Raw genomic sequence first — 20,466 nt, 5'->3', positions numbered from 1 at the left:
CTTCGCGCATGGCGGCGTTCGATTTCGTTCATTTGCGTCTTGTTCTCAAATTTACAACTAAATAATAATTTTATTGTCAAAGAATAATGTTTGTATTCATTTTTTAGGTAAAAACTAGGAATAAATAGTTTTTAAAATTTGTTTTTAAAACACTTGAAAGTTTAGGTGTTAAACAGAAAAGCGTGCTGGTAAGACTGTGAGCGAAATTGATCGCGGCCCAAAAGGCGCCTATATTTTGAAAAACTCATTTGTTCTATTATGCGTCGAGTCGCTGTCATTTTTCCATTCTTTTACCGCACATGAAAAAAATAATACTGTAACAATGGGTGTACACGACTTGTGGTCCATCGTCGAACCTGTTCGCGAGTCGGTACCGCTGTACAGTTTGAGTGGAAAGACGCTGGCGGTCGACCTCAGTTTGTGGGTGTGCGAGGCCCAGCATGTCCAAGCAATGATGGGCAGAGTCACGAAGCCCCATTTGAGGTAATACTGTGCACGTACACGCCGTTGAGTACATTTAGGTCAAGGGTGTCGACTTGGTCTCAACATTTGATAGGGACGATATAACAGCATAACCTGCATGTACACTTTTTGCTGGGGACGGGACATTATAAGACCAAACAGATTGAATGAACGGGGGTCAGGGCTAATTTTCTCACGAATATTAACCTAATTAATTGATAGGCTAAATGAGCAATGCAAAATAAATCTGTATTATACTAACTTTCATGTGTATTGGTTCAAGCAATACAACGTTTGATTCAAACCTTTGTTTTCAAAAACTTCTAAAGAAACATTTAAAAAACTTCCAGAATAAATGTCTGGATTTTATTAGCAAATTCAAATGGCAATATTAGCACATAACTTAAATTATACTAACATATACAATAATACAAACCTGTTTATGACCTCCTAACTATCCAGGAATGCAAAGAAACAGACATGTGTCTTAAGACCACTCAGCGTTGTCCGTCTAAATAAAGAAATATAACTTAAATAGGGCTGCAGCTAACGATTATTTTAGTAGTCGATTAATCGATGAACTAGTAAGTTCGAATCATTGAGTAATCGGATAACGAACGTAGAAAATTGAAATATTCGAGCTAAGCCTCAAACGGAATTAAAAAAAAAAAAATTAAGTACAACAAAAGAACAATTGGCGAACTTACGTAGCAAAAGTCTGCTAGCTTGAATGCTATAAAATGCTCACATTTTTTTTTTTACAATGCTCTTAACAAATGGTTCAAACACATATTCCCACAAAAAGGGCTAAATATACCAATAAACTAAATTACAAATGCATTAACAAAAAAACTTATTCTGGTCTTAACAGGGAGCAGCTAGAATTGTGAAATGAGTTATGTCATATTTTCTGTCGCCACTAGAGGGCGGTGGAGTCACCCAAATCAATAAAACTAATTGCAAACACTTTCAAATCAAACCAAAACAACGGCACTTGAATTAAACGAATACTCGAAGCAGCAAAATTTAATTTGAATCTTTTTTTCTAATTGAATTACTCGAGTTAGTCGATTAATCGTTGCAGCACTAAACTGAAAAAAACTTCTTAGACAGGGAATAACAAAAATATATAAAGATGGACCCTTTCTTCAGGTAAAACACTACTGCTTTTGTCCACAAGCACAGCTGAACTCAAAAATGAAAGCTCCTCTGGGCTGCTTTAAGACCACATAAATAAAATAAAAATTTAAATTGGGGGTACATGGGGGTAAACCTCGGTTCACTACAGTTCTCACAGTTTAATTAACGTTAACTGTAGAAAACATACACGAGGACACTTCTCTTTAAGCAGATACTTACTTAAGTTTAGCAGGTTAGCAAATTCGCACAGTTAAATGTTATGCTAAGTCTGATGCAGGTCGAACTTTCAGTAGCAAAATTTTCTGTATGTTACCCACCGCCACAATAGTGACGTCTTTTTATATTACTTACAGTGGCTGCTGGTGCTGCATGCTGGGGGGAAAAAAACTTCTAATATTCCTTCTATTTGGCTTAGGAGGCGGCATGTTGACGAGATGTTGTATAACTCATCAGCCGATCAAACGTGCGTTTGATGGGGAAAAAAATGGACTGGCACATTCAGCAAATCAAAAGGGGTGAATGTAAGTCTGAACATAATGAAAATAATTCACTTAATAATGGTAGGGTCACTTCTATCCTTTTAACATATGGGAAGACAATCTAAATGACCTATATAACTGAAGTTATCTAATTGTATAATGCAAATAAGGTTGCTTAAAAGTTGGCGGGGACAATTTCAGCATCCGAAAAAGTTGGTTGTGCCATGTCCCTACCGTCCCTATGCAAACGTACGTCCTTGATTCAGGCATTTAATATATTAACGAAAAGTTAGGAAATTGTGGTTGAAATTTCAAAATAACCAACTGCATGATGAAGAGTACTGTTCAAATGCCAAATGTAATTGAACGGCGAAGTGCATTGACCGATTTATGTCTGAAAGATTTTATCACATGTGGCTAACTAAGCAAACTGTGATATTACGCAGGAATCTATTTTTCCGGGTGTCATCACTCGTGCTTATGGGGGTGAAGCTGGTGTTCGTCATGGAAGGAGAGGCTCCAAAACTGAAAGCGGAGACCATGAGCCAGAGGGTTGCTAACCGATTTGGAGGTCCCCCCAAAGTCTATAAATCCTCCACTAACATCAGCAGAGGGCGCTTTAATGCAGTGCTCCGAGAGGTAGGTTTTCTAGTACAGTGCTTGTGAACATTACGTGACAATGTTATTCATTACCTGTGTTTGTAGTGTGCAGAGATGCTGGACTACCTTGGAGTTCCGTGGGTGGTCGCAGCAGGAGAGGCTGAGGCGATGTGTGCATACTTAGACTCAAACCATCTTGTGGATGGTTGCATCACCAACGATGGAGATGTGTTCTTGTACGGTGCACGGACTGTCTACAGAAACTTTAATATGAACTCCAAAGTATGTATGGTTATGAGCTCTCTTCTGTACTTACCTGAAATAACCTGTCTGGGGTTTAAGTAATTGATATGCATACTCCTTTAAAGTGATATTGATAGAAAACATGACTCAAAGGTTTTGGGATTTTTTATGATGTCACAACAATGTTATCTGATTTCTTTATTATTACTCCCCATTTTGTTTTAAAATGATTTCTGTTGGTCTCTACACAAAAACATTTGAACAGGAGTATGTAGACCTTTTATATCCACTGTAGCATTGGGCATTTACATGTTACAACTGTAGTTATGTTACAACATTAATTGGGGATTGTCCTTCCATTAATATGTATCCAAAACAGCATGCACCATGTTAATTCTTATATTTCCTCAGGACCCTCAAGTGGACTGCTACAAGACCTCACGTGTCCAAACTGAGCTGCGTCTCTCCAGAGAGAATCTTGTCGGTCTGGCAATCCTCCTCGGATGTGATTACATTCCCAAAGTATGTAAAAATACACATTAAGGTTGTTTTAGGCGGTGATAGGAAATTTAAAATATCCCGGTAGTTCGTGATATGATGACATCAGACATTATGTAAACATCCCTACAGATGCACACGTTATATACAACAATTTCGAAGAGCAAGTGTAGCACAAAGACGCCAACTTTTTCCCTAAATAATTATGTGAACATAGTTTGAGGTGCGCCCCTTAAAGTATATGCATCGTTCTTGAAATGTAAAGTTACTGTGCTTAAATATTGTGATATTATTTTGGGGCTCTATCGCCTACTGTTAATACACACAAAATGAACCAAACACAACTTCTGTTCATCTCCTTACGCATGTTTTTTGATTCTCCTTTAAGGGAATCCCAGGTGTCGGGAAAGAACAAGCTCTCAAGCTGATAAAGACCATCAAAGGACAGACTCTCCTGCAGAGGTAAAATAAAAACAATCACCGCTATCAAGGCAACAGAGTGGTGTGATGATGTCGCATGTGCTGATTCTCTCAGGTTCATGCGGTGGAAGGACGAGGCGGTGTGCGTGTCTCAGGGAGTCGTGAAGAAGCTTCCTCACTGCCACATATGTCGACATCCAGGTGAGTGAGCTTTGAACTCGAACCTCTGTGAGTAGCCTAGATAATAGTTGGTTCGTGTCTCAAATATGTGTATTCAACAATCAACTACCGCAGAACCACAGAAGTCAGATACAGTAGCTGCACAAGCTTGGAAAACCCTATTATTAACAATTATAATTCCGCATTGACTGCAACAAAGGTTCAATTAATTTCAATAGACACAACTGGTCGTGATGTGAATTTAGTGCCAACCAATGAATTACAGGGTACCCGTGGGTTATTAAAAGTATTAAAAAAGCATTGAATTTAGTTTTCCATTATTAAAGGTATTAATAGTATTAAATTAGCTGTCGTAAGTCTGGAATTTTTTCACCGTGTTTTTAATTTTGAAGAACATCTCAGTGCAACCTAAATTATATCCGTGACAAAGTTTTTTTTTTTTTTTTTTTTTTTTTAATCCATAACGAAGATGACGCGTAGAATTTTTACAATGCACTGCACTACAAATCATAATGCACCTCGTGCGTGCGCGCTGTTAGCATCATTAGCATCAACATGACAACAGCAGGCAATCGCACAGTACTGTGTGCTAACGTAAGGAACTGCTCAGATGCCTTAGTTGTTATGTTCAACGAAAGCCTCAACAAGACAACCAAGTCCAAACAGTTGGACCAGCATGTGAGGTATTGGATCGGCGACCAAGTCTCATCCAGATACTTTGGGTCGCAGTTTATGGGTCATGCGAAGGCAGTGGACCTGCTTAACATTTCAAAGTAAGTTGCCAATTTCTCCAATTAAAATGTGTTAGATGCAATAATGTATTTCTGCACGGTTTGCCTTTCAAATGAATGTGAATTTCGTAGTTTTAACTCAAGAGTTAGCCATGTTCAATGGGGTATTGGCAGATGCACTAGCCTTAGCATGGATAAACCGGAGTTGTAGATCCACCATCACCCTCAGATACACAACATGGTTGACACTATTATTGGAACGAGTGCGGGGTAACGTTGATCTGAATAACATGGCATGGTGATAGGCAAATTGTAATGTAGGTGATAGTAAAACACCTCCTGGTATATTTAAATGTTTTTCTTGATTGAATAAGAGTATGGATTTTCTCTATCTGATTAAAAGAAATGTCTTCAATAGCTAACAAAGGATTAACATGTGTTTTGTATGCTTCTTGTCATGTGATTAGAAAAAAACAATTACCAAGGGAAATGGTCATGTGTAGCTTTTTTATTTTGTGGTAATTAATGGTAAACTACTGCCATTTAGTGGCTGTTTTTTAAACTTTCACTCCCAATTGCAAGATTTTCCCAAGCACTTTACAGTTAAGGTGACCAACTTGACAATCACCAGTTAAGGTGACCAACTTGACAATCACCAACCTACCACCTTGACTAGGTCCTCTTAAAAGGGAAACCTGTTGCATTGCAAATGTAATTTCTGACGTTGCTTTACAAAAATAGTGTAAAATCCATTTTATCCTGGGAAAAAAAAATCTGAAACACCTTATATTTAAATGTGTTTTAATTGTATCTTCAGTAAATGTGCATTCTTTTGTCAAACACACTTAGTAATTGAGGTTAAATTTGATGTTCAGTGCTTTATTTTTTAATATGATTCAATATTATCTAAATAATGGGTGCGAGAAAAGTATTAATTTTCAGTTGAAATGGCATTAAAAAAGGTCTTAAAAGTCTTGAATTTAGATTTATCATTCCTGGGGGGACCCTGAATTAAAGAACGTTTCCTTCATCACACCATTAAAACACAAATGGTGTCGACATACCAATGGAAATAAAACCTAGTATAACAATACGAGCACTTAAGCATACAAATAAACAATGTGATGATACAAACAGTAAGGGAGCACAAAGTCTTAGGTGTAGTAATAGATGATTTACTTACATGGAAGGCCCATGTGAGCTATCTGCGCAATAAGCTTGCCAGAAGCATTTAAAAGGACAAAAGCATTTTGAGTCGCTACCTTGAACACCATTGATAATAATACAATAACACTACTGCCACACACACAGACATATCATAGTAGTCCCACAACAAATAAATGATAGGAATGTCAGGGACAGAGACAAAGTCACAACATTGCACGCCCTAAAAATAAGCTCCGCAGCAAACACAGAACATTAACTGCTCGCATATGTGCATGCTGCCTGAACTGTAACATCTGTATACAATGGAGCTGGTAAACTGGTCGCTGAGTTCGCTGGACAGAATTTTTTCAACAATGCGAGCTACATCGAACCAACGCCCATGTCCTGCCAACACCTTCACGTCTGGATATACGGAGGATTCCTGGGGGAAGTGGAGGCCCATATGCTTGACGGCTCTTCAGATTGAGGATGTGGAAGATCTCTTCATTTTCGACTTACTGCTGGTGCTTGCCCTTCTGCTGCTTATTGGCGCCCTTTGGATGCACCGTTTCTCGGTGAGAGTGATGCGGCAACACAAAGAAGCAATGGAGATTGCGCGTAACATCGGCGACGCTGTCAACAAGGCCTGTGATGATTTGTCCCAGGTGAAGATGGAACAAGCAGCATCAAGTGTTGCCGCCGCTCAAATGGTGAGGAAAATTATTACGGAGATCCGGGACCAAGAAAGGCTCGCTCAAAGCAAAGTGCCTCAAGTTGCTGGAATTCTACTGGAAAATATATTTACGCCACTCTCCGAGACTCCTGACCCAGGGAAAGTCGGATCACCCAGCTCGGGAGAGAAGTACGATGCTAATGCTCGCGGGAACCAGGCCAGGGCGGATGAAGACTAACCCACCTGAGCGGATTGCGGCGGAGGTGGCCCTCCATGACTCCCTCGGCTATTCCTCCCTACACAAATATGACAATCACCCTAATCGATGAACTCACACTGATCGAAAACATTACCTAAGTGCTATGGCAAATCAATAACTTTGGGGAAGAAAATTCATGTGGGAAAAAAAAAAGCTCATGTAATGTAATGTATGCAACTCTACCACGTTTGATTGTGTGTCCTTGGCTGCGGGGGGACGGGTCTTGATAAGCATATGCTTCTCCCATCAGCTCTTGTCTTTCTTCGGTTCTTTCTTTCTTTGCGTTGATCATATCACATTTTGCAACTGTCAATGATACCGATGATGATGACGACAATAAATGAATAATAAATACTCAAACATTTGTTCTTTATCCTCTGCCAAAAACAACCAGTACTTTTTCTTGAGTAACTGAGAGACTAGTGGTGACTTTTCTTCCTTTGTGACTTTAGGAATGAATATACTGCTCCCAGTGGCCAGGACTGACTGTATGTTTGCGCTTCTTATAAAAAAAAATAATTTTTTTTTAGGCTCAGCCAAAGCACATGAACGCACTGGCTGTGTGCTTTGCAACAGCCAACGATTCTGTCAACCTCAGGATTTTGACTACCAATGTCCATGTGACTGGCATTGCTCAGAACGGACCCGCCAGGCTCAGTCCATCGAGGCAAATATTAAAAAGTATATGACAATCAATATAGCATCAATACTGAACAAAACTTTCAGACTGCAGTTAATAGCGCACATATGTATTTGTTTATGTTGTTTGATTTAATTTCAGGAAAACTTTAGCGAGCCAGCAGTTCCCATTTACAGAGGTACAACTGTTGCCAAATGCCTCATTTTATTCCAGAACTTCTGTCAAATTGATATTTGACCTTATGTTTAATCTGAAACTCCCTTCAGATTATCAATGAGTTTTTGCTAACCAAGGATAAACCTGTCACAAACTTTAAGAGGAGACAGCCAAACATGCTATTAATGCAGGTAAAGTACATTTTGTTCATCCACTTGAAGTGAAACATTTTGCTTATCTGTAAGGTTCCTCATATTTTAAGTAGGGCTGTCAAACGATTAAATTTTTTAATCGAGTTAATTACAGCTTAAAAATTAATTAATAGTAATTATTCGCAATTCAAACCATCTATGAAATATGCCATATTTTTCTGTAAATTATTGTTGGAATGGCAAGATAAGACAAGATGGATTCAACATACGGTACATAAGGACTGCATTTGTTTATTATAACAATAAATCAACAAGATGGCATTAACATTATTAACATTCTGTTAAAGCGATCCATGGATAGAAAGACTTGTAGTTCTGAAAAGAAAAATGTTAGTACAAGTTATAGAAATTTTATATTAAAACCCCTCTTAATGTTTTCGTTTTAATAAAATTTGTAAAATTTTCAATCAAAAAATAAACTAGTAGCCCGCCATTGTTGATGTCAATAGTTACTTACACAATGCTCATGGGTGCTGAAGCCTATAAAATCAGTCGCACCCACGCGCCAGCAGAGGGTGGCAAAACTCCATAAAACACAACAAGTGAGAGTTTCACTGTACTGTCATTTAAATCTGTCTGAGCGGGTCATCTGCGTTAATTGCGTCAAATATTTTAACTAGGGCTGTCAAAATTATCGCGTTAACGGGCGTTAATTAGTTTTTTAAATTAATCACGTTAAAATATTTGACGCAATTAACGCAGATGACCCGCTCAGACAGATTTAAATGACAGTACAGTGAAACGCTCACTTGTTGTGTTTTATGGAGTATTGCCGCCCTCTGCTGGCGCTTGGGTGCGACTGATTTTATAGGCTTCCGCACCCATGAGCATTGTGTAAGTGATTATTGACATCAATAATGGCGGGCTACTAGTTTATTTTTTGATTGAAAATTTTACAAATTGTATTAATACGAAAACATTAAGAGGGGTTTTAATATAAAATTTCTATAACTTGTACTAACATTTTTCTTTTAAGAACTACAAGTCTTTCTATCCATGGATCGCTTTAACAGAATGTTAATAATGTTAATGCGGTCTTGTTGATTTATTGTTATAATGAACAAATACAGTCCTTATGTACCGTATGTTGAATGTATATATCCATCTTGTGTCTTATCTTTCCATTCCAACAATAATTTACAGAAAAATATGGCATATTTTATAAATGGTTTGAATTGTGATTAATTACGATTAATTAATTTTTAAGCTGTAATTAACTCGATTAAAAAATTTTAATCGTTTGACAGCCCTAATTTTAACGTGATTAATTTAAAAAAAAAAAAAAAATTAATGCCCGTTAACGCGATAATTTTGACAGCCCTAATTTTAAGCATTTGGGATTTCTTTTTTTTTTTTCTCGGCATGTTCAGAAAAAGCGGGCTTTATTTTCACCCTTTTTTTTTTTTTTTTTTTTTTTTTTTAAATAGAAATTTGCTTATGACAAAATGGAATGGCCAAAGCATTACACCAGTGAAAAGGTTTTAGTTCTGATGACCTATACAGAGCTGATGAACAGAAAGTATGGCAAAATGATGTCGTCGCAAATAAAGCCCATCCGGTAACACTTTCAAATTTTATTTTAATCAATCCAAAAGTACATTTTTTTAAATATGTATTTTTAATGATCTTTTCTTTCCTTCTATAAAAAGAATATTGAAACAACGCGTAAGGAATTCAGTTTCTTGCTTCGAAGTCATCTGGAGCACACCAGGCAAGTTTAAGCACGCGCATACACACACACATCGTGAGAAAACATCCTTTCAGCTTGATTGACAGGCCTGCTGCGTGGGGCTAGGTTGAGTTTGTGGTGTGTGGACGTAGGAGACTGCTGGGGGTTGTTAGTGACTGGCTGTGAGGTACGCTTCAGAGGTGGCAGATCACTCACAACAGCCGCTAGGTGCTAAACTGGCTTCCTCTCAGCGCTGGGAAATCTGTCATATCCAAGTCTTGCTCACTAACAAGCTAGTCACCTAACGTAAATATATACTAATAATTACAAATAAATTGTTATAAATACAATCCATAAATATTGGTCACGATGGTTGCTTAAAATTCTTGTGCAGTGGTATGAAAAAGTATCTGAACCTTTTGGAATTTCTCACATTTCTGCATAAAATCACCATCAAATGTGATCGGATCTTTGTCAAAATCACACAGATGAAAAAGTGCCTGCTTTAACTGAAACCACCCAAACATTCACACGTTTTCATATTTTAATGAGAATAGCATACAAACAATGACTGAAGGGGGAAAAATAAGTAAATTAACGATCTGCCTAAGGAGACTTAAAGAGTAATTGAAACCAATTTTTACCAAGCAATTTAAGTTAGGTGTGTGCCCAATCACTGATGAGTGGTTTAAAGCTGTCCTGCCCACTATAAAACACACACATGGTAAGAATTGTCTTGATAAGAAGCATTGTCTGATGTGCATCATGGCTCGGTCAAAAGAGCCGTTTGAAGACCTGCGATCAAGGATTGTTGATTTGTATAAAGTTGGGAAAGGATACAAAACCATCTCTAAAAGTCTGAATGTTCATCAATCGACAGTCAGAGAAGTTGTCTATAAATGGAAAGAGTTTGGCACTGTTGCTTCTCTCCCAAGGAGTGGCCGTCCACCAAAGATGACGCCAAGATTTCAGCACGGAATCCTAGAACCATAGAAACTTCTGCTAAAAACTTACAGAAATCACTGGCACAGTCCAATATCTCTGTGCACATATCAACTATATGTGAAACTATGACCAAGAATGGTGTTCATGGGAGGACTCTATGGAGGAAGCCACTGCTGTCTAAAAAAACATTGTTGCTTGTTTAATGTTTGCAAAAAGGCACTTGGACACTCCACAGAAGTTTTGGCAAAATATTTTATGGACTGATGAAACCAAAGTTAAATTGTTTGTGAGTAACACACAACGTTGTGTGTGGAGGAAAAATGGAACAGCTCACCAACATCAACACCTCATCCCCACTGTGAAACATGGTGGAAGGAGCATCATGATTTGGCGCTGTTTTGCTTCCTTGGGGCCTGGACAACTTCCAATCATTAATGGAAGAATGGAATTCAAATGTTTATCAGGATATTTGGCAGGAAAACCTGAGGCCATCTGTCAGACAGTTGAAGCTAAAAAGAGGATAGACGCTGCAACAAGACAATGATCCAAAACACAGAATTAAATCAACTTCATAATGGTTTCAGAAGAACAAAATACACGTTCTGAAGTGGCCAAGTCAAAGTCCAGACTTGAACCCCATTGAGATGCTGTGGCATGACCTAAAGACAGCGATTCTTGCCAGACATCCCAGGGATCTGACTGAATTACAGTAGTTTTGTAGAGAGGAATGGGCCAAGATTAGTCCTCATCAATGTGGCAGACTGATCTGCAGCTACAGGAAGCGTCTGTTTGAAGTTATTGCTGCCCGGGGGGGCACAAAATAAACTAACTAACTAACTAACTATCACTAAATGTGATAGTTCACTTACTTATTTTTCTCCCTTCTGTCATTGTTTGCATATTATCCTCATTAAAATATGAAAACCTATAAATGTTTGGCTGGTTTTAATTAAAGCAGACAGTTTTTTCATCTGTGTGATTTTGACAAAGATCAAATCACATTTGATGGTGATTTTATGCAGAAATGTGAGGTTCAGAAAGGTTCAGATACTTTTTCATGCCACTGTAACATAACTCAATTTAACTTGGAAAAGTTGAATTAATTACTTATGAAGGTCCTATAAGCAGAGCAAAAACTCACTTTATGGAAAGCAAAATAAAAGTGTTAAAACAAATGGCCCTCTTATTGTGCATATCTTGCAGATCATTACGTATTTCCAGAGGACCGTTCCGCCAAAGATCAGGACGAGGTGAGGTCAGTGGAAGAGGAGAACCTCTTCCGTGTGGCCTTCCCAGAGGTGGTGGAGACTTACTTTAAGGACAAAGCATTAGCTGAAGAGAACAAGACAAAAAGTAAGAATTTCTGTTGTGTTATGAAGAGTCCAAACCCCACCCACTTCCAATATACCTAATGCGCCAAGTTCTTCCCATACCGAGTCAACGAAATGTCCTGATCAAAGGCACCTGGAGCGTTGGCTTGTTTTTGCAAGCGAGGCCGTTACGGCTGCTCCGACACCCGAACATGTTAGTTTGACAGCTCGGCCAGCGCACATCAAAGGCTCAAATGGAGCCGCGAGGTGTCTCCCGGTCTTGATTGTCTCGCCCTCGCTTGAAGCTTCACCTTGCACTGTGTACAGGAAGGAAAACTGGCATCCCACATTGAAAATTGTGGCCCTGAGAAATCTGTAGTAGGGCGATAGATACGTCTCACCACACTCCACCAACCAAAGATTAAACTAAATGTTAATACACAGGTTATTTACTTCCTTGCCTCTTTGAACATAGATGGGTTGAATTGGATAATTACCCGAAGTACATCGGATGAGATAAAGGGATGAACTGAATCAAAAACTACTGCCTTTTAGTTGTACAAATAAAAATGCGATTTTGGCCATCGCAAAAAAAGTTTATTTTACTGTACAGTGGTACCTCTACATACGAATTTAATTCGATTCAGGACCTGGTTTGTAAATGGAAATGGTCGTATGTCAAGCGGGATTTTCCCATAAGAATATATCTTGATTTGGTAAATTCGTTCCACAGTCCAAAACCCTATGCTAAATCCTTTATAAATACTGCTGGTGCAATTACAAATGGCAATTACACATAGCAAAATAAAAACATTATGAATTACAGATCGACCGATATGGGTTTTTCAGGACCGCTACCAATTATTAGTAGTTAGCGGGGCCGATAATCGATTTTTGAAGCAGATATTCATTAGCAGTAAAAGTGTAAAAACTGGCGTAAAAAATTGAATAATGCAAACATTGACCTTCAATGAAATTCCTAAAGCATGTTTAATGAATCACACATATAGAAAATAATAGCTCCAGAGGTGCCTGTTTCCTTGAATCAGAAACATCTCTTATGAAGTTGAATAAAAGGTTATATAAATAGCTCTATGGAAATTTTCCACAGAAAATACAATCCAACAAAAATACAGGCATTTCTTAGGCTCATCAGCACCTCTTGTCAAGTTAAATAAAAAGTTAAATAATAACTTCCTGAATTTTTCCATGAATTCTCCGCCCTGATGACCTCGTGTAAGTATCCTTCAGCAAGATACTAAACCCCATGTTGCTCCTGGTGCAGCTGTAGATAAGGATATAGTGTGAAGCGCTTTGAAGGCCTTAAAGGGAACCTTGAACTTAAAGACTTAAGACTTAATGACTCTAATAGGCCACAATTGTTCTTTTTTACTAAAATATGCCATTAGAAACACATAAAATATTGCTATTGATTTAAAAATCAATAATATTTTGTACATGTTTTGACCTATGGAGGGTGCCATGTTTTATGCACGCTCGTGATGACGTAGATTGTCACTGTCACTTGATGAATACTACCGGGGTTACTGCGATTCCTTCTACACAGCGAGACATCCAACACATGTGCTCATCGGCTAAAAGCAGCGAGTACTTGTACGTTTTGCATGTGTTTTCCTCTCCTACTTTTAAGCATCGTGTTTTCTCGTGGTAGCTTTAAAGCAGATTGTTGATCTGTTGATCACATTAGTCACGTAGCATATTTAAACCACCCTTAATTGATATTACTATGTTTAAGTATTTTATTAAGGCATCTTTAGTATGTTCTGTCTGTATGCATCTAAACAAAACAAACTGAAAGTGCACGGTAGTGCTTTGGGTGTCAAATTCGCCTCTTGCTGAACGTTTTGCTGGTGTAGCACATTTTGATAGAACATAGTTTTTTTTTCTTACTCTCGTCACGCCTCATCCCATCTTTTCTGTTCATTTTGCTTTTGCTGCTCGTTTTTGAAATATCGACAGTGCTGTCATGCTCATTAATGTTACTCTGAGGTTCAAATTGAAAGGGTTGAAAAGATGACATGTTTATATCGGTACAGTCATGCTCTGGAAGCCCAGCAGTGTAACTATGTGACGTCACAGCCCTGCGACGTCAACAATAATAGTGACCTACTAGTTAAAATAATTTTACAAATTTTATTGTATTGTATTGTAATCGTATTGAAGCGAAAACATTAAGTGGGGTTTCAATATCAATTTTTTTTTAACTCATAATAACTTTTATCTTTTAAAAACTACAAGTCTTTATATCCGTGGATCTCTTTAAAAAGGTGGAAATGTGCAATACAAGTGTAACTCCATTTACCATTTAACCAATCAGAGGACGGGGTGAATAATCATGCAGGAGACAGCAGGCAGGAGAAAGAGGTGCGGGTGCATCTGAATTAAAATAACCCAGTTTTAAATGGATTTTTACATATCGGCAGGTGTGACTAAAAAAAAAAAAAGGCAGATACCAATATACGTCAATTTCACGTTATCTTAACGTATACTGACTAGCGAACAGAGGCTGAAGGAGACCGGCAATATTGTAGAGCCATTTCACTCACACGCACACCACGCTCATATTTTTCTATAATTTCCTTCTTAATTTCAATGGTAAGCATCACCTTTTTCCGTTCATCACCACCTGCACTAACCTTCTTGGGACCCATGCTGATTTCTCACACAAGAAAATCTGCCGTGCGTCTGTCTTGCGGGAAAACAATGAAATTGCGACGCTGTCGTAAACCGTCGTATTTCGAGCATGTCATCATATGTCGAGACAAATTACAAGTCAAATTTTACATCGGATGTCGAAAAGATGTCGAGGTACCACTGTATACGTACGTACTGTATATGTGAAGATTATGCTATTTATTTCCCTTAGATGTTCAAATGGATAAAGTATATGATTCTCACATGGCTTTCCGTGCCTCTTTCAGAAAGGAAACCAAAGAATAAAAAGGAGAAGCCGCTTGATAAATCCGAGGGTGTTTCGGACTTCCTAGCACAGATGACCCTTCAGAGCTCTCTTCAAAAGCCGACAACCGAAACAGCACCTGAAATCCTTCCAAACTTCCAGGAAGTGGTTTTATCGGACACACCGATGACCTATAAAAAGCATCATCCACTCAAGGAAAATTGTCTTGGGAGGTCTCATTCTCAGGGAGATTCCTCACCGTCTGTATCTGCAGCTATCAAAGCCCTCCACCTTAGTGACATCGATTGGGACGCCTCATCGTTCACGACCACGCCGCCACCGCAACGCACTTCAAACCCTGCGGGTGGCGACGTCAAGAACATGGTGGAAGTTGAAATGAAAATCTCGGAACTTGAACACACTGGCAATGCTGGCACAGAACAAAGTTTCACTGAATTTCCTCTTCGGGAAAGGCTGCTTATGAGGAACACAACCACAGCAATGACAACTTGCAATGAGGATATCCCCAAACAACTGAGCAACCTTGTACCAACTTTAAAACCCAAATCACACACTCAAAAAGACAGCGATGGTATCATGATATCAGAGAAGCTGTCTTCAAACAAAAAGATGGCAAGTGAAGCATATGGTAATACAGCAGTACGAAGTCAGACGCAGATTGATGAAAGGCCGCCTCACAAGTACAAATTTGTCAGAGGAGCAGCCACAAATGTGCTGAGGTGCCACTCTGAGCCATGTAAGGCAGACAAAGACACAAAGGCGACCGTCAAGAAGAGTGTATGCATGACTGTGTGTTCATCCAGTGAGGACAGTGATGAGGAGAAGCAGCAGATCAGGTCTCACAGAACCACTAAAAGCAAGCACGCACACAAACCAGTTTCTGGATTACTAAAAACCACAACTCAAAGTGTCCAGTCCTTGATGCCCAAACGTGTGCAGAGTACAGAAAATGTTATAAACCTTAAAAGCAAAAGCCAGGTAGAAGCAGACGTCGATGATGTGTTTCCTCCCGCCCCGCCGTCCCCCATTGTTGTTTTAGATAGCGACGATTCAGTCATTGGCGGGGATAGTCCTTTGCCGCTTGGGGAGAGACTGAGGCTCAAGTTCCTAAAATGAAAAGCAGGATGAAAAAAGCAAGAGAAAGTCATCATGACTAAAGGTAGTATATTTGTGAATTTCATACGTTTAGGCTCATTGTTTTAGCACGCCAATACTAACAGTGTATTAGTAGTTATTATACCTGCCACACAATACAGTAGTGAGAATTGAGATTAAAATCTAGATTTACAATAATTTGGTACAATTTCTAAAATATTTGTCTTTTAAACACTCCCAAGAGCACTGCGCTTTTGCTTTTACAGCCCTCTGCTGTTGGTCCCCTTGATCATGAGTGAGGCCTTGCACACCTTTTCAGACATGAAAGGTCTGGCTTGCGCTTAGTGACAGCTGCATCCTCTTGCCCAAATAACTCCTCACTGGCTTGTTTCCCCCCAAACGCTTATATTTATATGTTGTATGGCGTAATAAAAGCTTAAAACACCCAAAGTGCTGCGAGAAATTAGTATAGTGCTCCATCAATTACACTGGGGAACACATTTTTTGTTGCGTTAGGTTTGACAGCTGTTTGACTCAATTATGGGTGCGGAATCCAAAACTGATCTCAGTTTTTCTCGATCACGTCAAAGTTTTTCAACGTTAAGAGTGGACACACATTTTCTTAAAAAAAAATATGAGAATATGTACTCACATTTTTGCTCATTACAAATATTGCCCTACAATGAAAAATGAAAGAAACACATGACCACCATGTACACTCAACACTATAGTGATTTTAACGTGGTATGAAAAAGTATCTGAACCTTTTGGAATTTCTCACATTTCTGCATAAAATCACCATCAAATGTGATCTGATCTTTGTCAAAATCACACAGATGAAAATACAGTGCTTTAACTAAAACCCCTCCAAACATTGATAGGTTTTCATATTTTAATGAGGATGGCACACAAACACTGACAGGAGGGGGGGAAATAAGTGAACACTGTGCCTAAGGAGACTTAAAGAGCAATTGAAACCAATTTTTACCAAACATTTTAAGTCAGGTGTGTGCCCAATCACTGATGTGTGGTTTAAAGCTGCTCTGCCCACTATAAAACACACACCTGGTAAGAATTGTCTTGATGAAAGGCATTGTCTGATTTGTATCATGGCTCAGTCAAAAGAGCTGTCTGAAAACCTGCGATCAAGGTTTGTTGACTTAATAATATAAAGCTGGGAAAGGATACAAAACCATCACTAAAAGTCTGGATGTTCATCAATTGACAGTCAGAGAAGTTGTTTACAAATGGAGAGAGTTTGGCACTGTTGCTTCTCTCCCAAGGAGTGGCCGTCCACCAAAGATGACGCCAAGAGTTCAGTGCAGGATATTCAAAGAGGTAAAAAGAACCCTTGAGTGTCTGCTAATGACTTGGAGAAATCACTGGCGCAGTCCAATATCTCTGTGCACACATCAACTATATGTAACACGATGGCCAAGAATAGTGTTCATTGGAGGACTCCACGGAGGAAGCCATTGCTGTCTAAAAAAAAAAAAACATGGTTGCTCATTTAATGTTCGAAAAAGGCACTTGGACACTTCACAGAAGTTTTGGCAAAATATTTTGTTGACTGATGAAACCAAAGTTGAACTGTTTAGGAGTAAAACACAACGCCATGTGTGGAGGAAAAATGGAACAGCTCACCAAAATCAACACCTCATCCCCACCGTGAAGCATGGTGGAGGGAGCATCATGATTTGGGGCTGTTTTGCTGGCTCAGGGCCTGGACAAATTGCTATCTTTAATGGAAGAATGAATTCAAGAGTTTATCAGGATGTTTTGCAGGAAAACCTGAGGCCGTCTGTCAGACAGTTAAAGCCAAAAAGAGGATGGATGCTGCAACAAGACAATGATCCAAAACACAGTTGTAAATCATCTTCAGAATGGTTTCAGAAGAACAAAATACAAGGTCTGGAGTGGCTAAGTCAAAGTCCAGACTTGAACCCCATTGAGATGCTCTGGCATGACCTAAAGACAGCGGTTCATGCCAGACATCCCAGGAATCTGATTGATCTACAGCAGTTTTGCAGAGAAGAATGGGCCAAGATTAGTCCTGATCGATGTGCCAGACTGATCTGCAGCTACAGGAAGCGTCTGGTTGAAGTTATTGGTGTCAAACGGGGGGTGCACAAAATATTAAATGTGATGGTTCACTTAATTTTTCCCCCTTCTGTCATTGTTTGCATATTATCTTCATTAAAATATGAACACCAATAAATATTTGGGAGGTTTTAGTTAAAGCAGACACTTTCTGCATCTGTATGATTTTGACAAAGATCAGATCACATTTTATGGTGATTTTATTCAGAAATGTGATGAATTCCAAAAGATTCAGATACTTTTTCACACCACTGTACAGAAGATAAAGCGTGCAAGTAGTAACAAGATATAAGCTGTGGAGAAAAAAACTCATTTTAGAATCAATTTTAGTTTTAATCAGTGTACAAATGTAATTCAATTTTTTTTCCCAATTGTTGCATATTATTATCAAGGAATACGTTGGTTAATTGTCGTTTTCATTTGGCCTTTACTCATGTTTTTGTATTATGATGGTTAATCAAAAACGGGTTCAATTTATGTCCTTTTCTATCATTCTAATTGTAGCAAAATACGTGTTGTAATGCATGCATGATACTACTGCCAGCAAATGTTTTGGGGGTCCTGCGGTGGGCCTGCCCTTCATTAGGCACATCACATCAAACTGATAATTGTCGCCGTGCAGACTTTAAAGGCTCATCTCCAACAAAGGGAATCTAATTATTTGTCTTTCTGTCGCATTATCCGCCTATTAGCCTTATTCGCACCTCGGTGAGAACGAACGACGTCCTTCGCGAAGGTCGCATTTTGCCACTTGTGCTTCGCTTTGAACTCGTTTTTTCCGCCTCAGCTGTGAACCCATAAACCTCCGGAGATGCGCCCGCGTATAAAAACGTCATCTCCTCCGAGGAACCCGTCTTCTGTCAGCATCTCTGGATGCGATTCCCTCAACATGGACCTCGATGTCGCAACCGGCCATATCCTCCAAGACTGGGAGGTCAGGGAGCAACTCCAATCCTCTTCCCCGGAGTCGTCGTCTCCCTCCGGAGACTCTGTTTGCTCCTCGCCGGAGATGTTCTTCTCGCGCGGACACCAGGAGATCGCCTACGACTTTTCCAGACGGGGGTCCGGCTCCAAGGCGCCTAGGACGCTGGGCAAGGCCAAGATGTCCACAAAGAGGCGCGTTAAAGCCAGCGAGAGGGAGAAGATGAGGATGAGGATCCTCGCCGAGGCTCTGCACCAGCTCCGGGACTACCTGCCGCCGGACTACACCAAGAGGGGCCAGCCTCTGACCAAAATACAAACCCTCAAGTACACCATCGAGTACATCAACAAGCTCTCGGACATTCTGAACCATGCGTAACTGTGACCGTTTACGCACCCACGCGCGTAAATGTCAATTTTTGGTGGACTTTGTGGGCTCTTTTGTTTTTTTCAATAAGTGTGCTTGGATTTATTACGTATGTTTCTATTTGCCCTTCCTTGATGTAAATATTGTTTCAAGGGCGCTTATTGTTTTCATGTGGAGATAGAATTCATGAAATAATAACAATTGTGGCCTATTAAAAGGTGCTTAAAAAATAAACATGATTTGATGTCACATTTTTGTTTCTTCTTTTAAAATACAATTTTAATTCATTTTTGTCTTGCATTAAAACAAACGCGCAAACATTTAACCCAATCTGAATGCTAGGCTATTTAAATAGTGACCATTTTTTGACAATGAAACAAAATACACACCCAAAAAAACATGATTTACCCCCTTAATGGCCTGGCTTCCACATACGTACATTTTGGTTATGTACTGTAAGTCTCAACATTAACATTTTTGCATACAAGTGAGACTTGACCAAAATGTGATATCCACATTTTGGCACCAGGCCTAAATTTTATTTATTTATTAAATTATTCATACTCATTATACTTTGAATAATATTTTCAAATAGATTGTATATGAATAAATAAAATTATAGTAATAAATTATTGGTAACACTTTATAATAACTCTGTTTTACTAGTTAATTGATCATTAGTAAACTGTTGATAAATGATTTATTGTTGATTTGTAAAGTATTTGTTCACACTTTGTTAAGCATTTACAGGGTGTTCCAATATGGTTGACCCCATTCTAAATGCCCACCATGCTAGTTGATGGATCTTAATACAACTATATACACTTTATGTTGAAGGTCATAAGTTTTATTGGTTAAATAAGAGAAGTACAAATATTTATTGGTTCTATGGCAGATTTTCATAAATGTGCAACATGAGCCCTGCCTGCAAAATGCCTTATCAAAATGCCTTTTCTTTTGAAGGGAACGGCATTTCTTAACCTGAAAAGATAGAAATGCCAAACGTTACACGCAAAAACTTGAAACGTTTCTACACAAGCTGTGTTTCAGGTGAAGAACACCCTGTAAATGCTTAACAAACTGTTAACAAATACTTCACAAATCAACAATAAATCATTTATCAACAGTTTACTAATGATCTATTAACTATTATAAAGTGTTACCAAATTATTAAAACAATTAAAATGAATGAAAACAATAATTCTCTGTTTATGTAAAATATTGATAGATACATTTAATAACAGACACGAGGTCCAAGTTACAACCATACAATACAAGG

General features: G+C 38.7%; 2 protein-coding genes across 2 annotated transcripts; both read left to right on the top strand.

Annotated features, from left to right (window-relative positions):
• Positions 1 to 7: 7 nt before the first annotated feature.
• LOC130907447 (flap endonuclease GEN homolog 1) lies at positions 8 to 16,248 on the top strand. The gene is made up of 13 exons (XM_057822554.1): positions 8 to 483; positions 2,528 to 2,720; positions 2,787 to 2,963; positions 3,336 to 3,446; positions 3,811 to 3,884; positions 3,958 to 4,043; positions 7,362 to 7,512; positions 7,613 to 7,649; positions 7,738 to 7,818; positions 9,267 to 9,397; positions 9,489 to 9,550; positions 11,657 to 11,806; positions 14,706 to 16,248. The coding sequence occupies exons 1-13, from the start codon at positions 323 to 325 to the stop codon at positions 15,818 to 15,820; spliced, it is 2,529 nt and encodes an 842-aa protein (XP_057678537.1). The 5' UTR covers positions 8 to 322; the 3' UTR covers positions 15,821 to 16,248.
• Positions 15,725 to 19,358, top strand: msgn1 (mesogenin 1). Its single transcript, XM_057822564.1, has 2 exons — positions 15,725 to 15,863; positions 18,687 to 19,358. Exon 2 carries the CDS (start codon positions 18,711 to 18,713, stop codon positions 19,197 to 19,199), a length of 489 nt encoding a protein of 162 aa, XP_057678547.1. The 5' UTR covers positions 15,725 to 15,863; positions 18,687 to 18,710; the 3' UTR covers positions 19,200 to 19,358.
• The last annotated feature ends 1,108 nt before the right edge of the window (positions 19,359 to 20,466 follow it).

This window comes from Corythoichthys intestinalis, chromosome 19 (assembly GCF_030265065.1).
Source record: "Corythoichthys intestinalis isolate RoL2023-P3 chromosome 19, ASM3026506v1, whole genome shotgun sequence".
Taxonomy (NCBI): domain Eukaryota; kingdom Metazoa; phylum Chordata; class Actinopteri; order Syngnathiformes; family Syngnathidae; genus Corythoichthys; species Corythoichthys intestinalis.
This window is presented reverse-complemented; position numbering and strand designations above follow the sequence as displayed.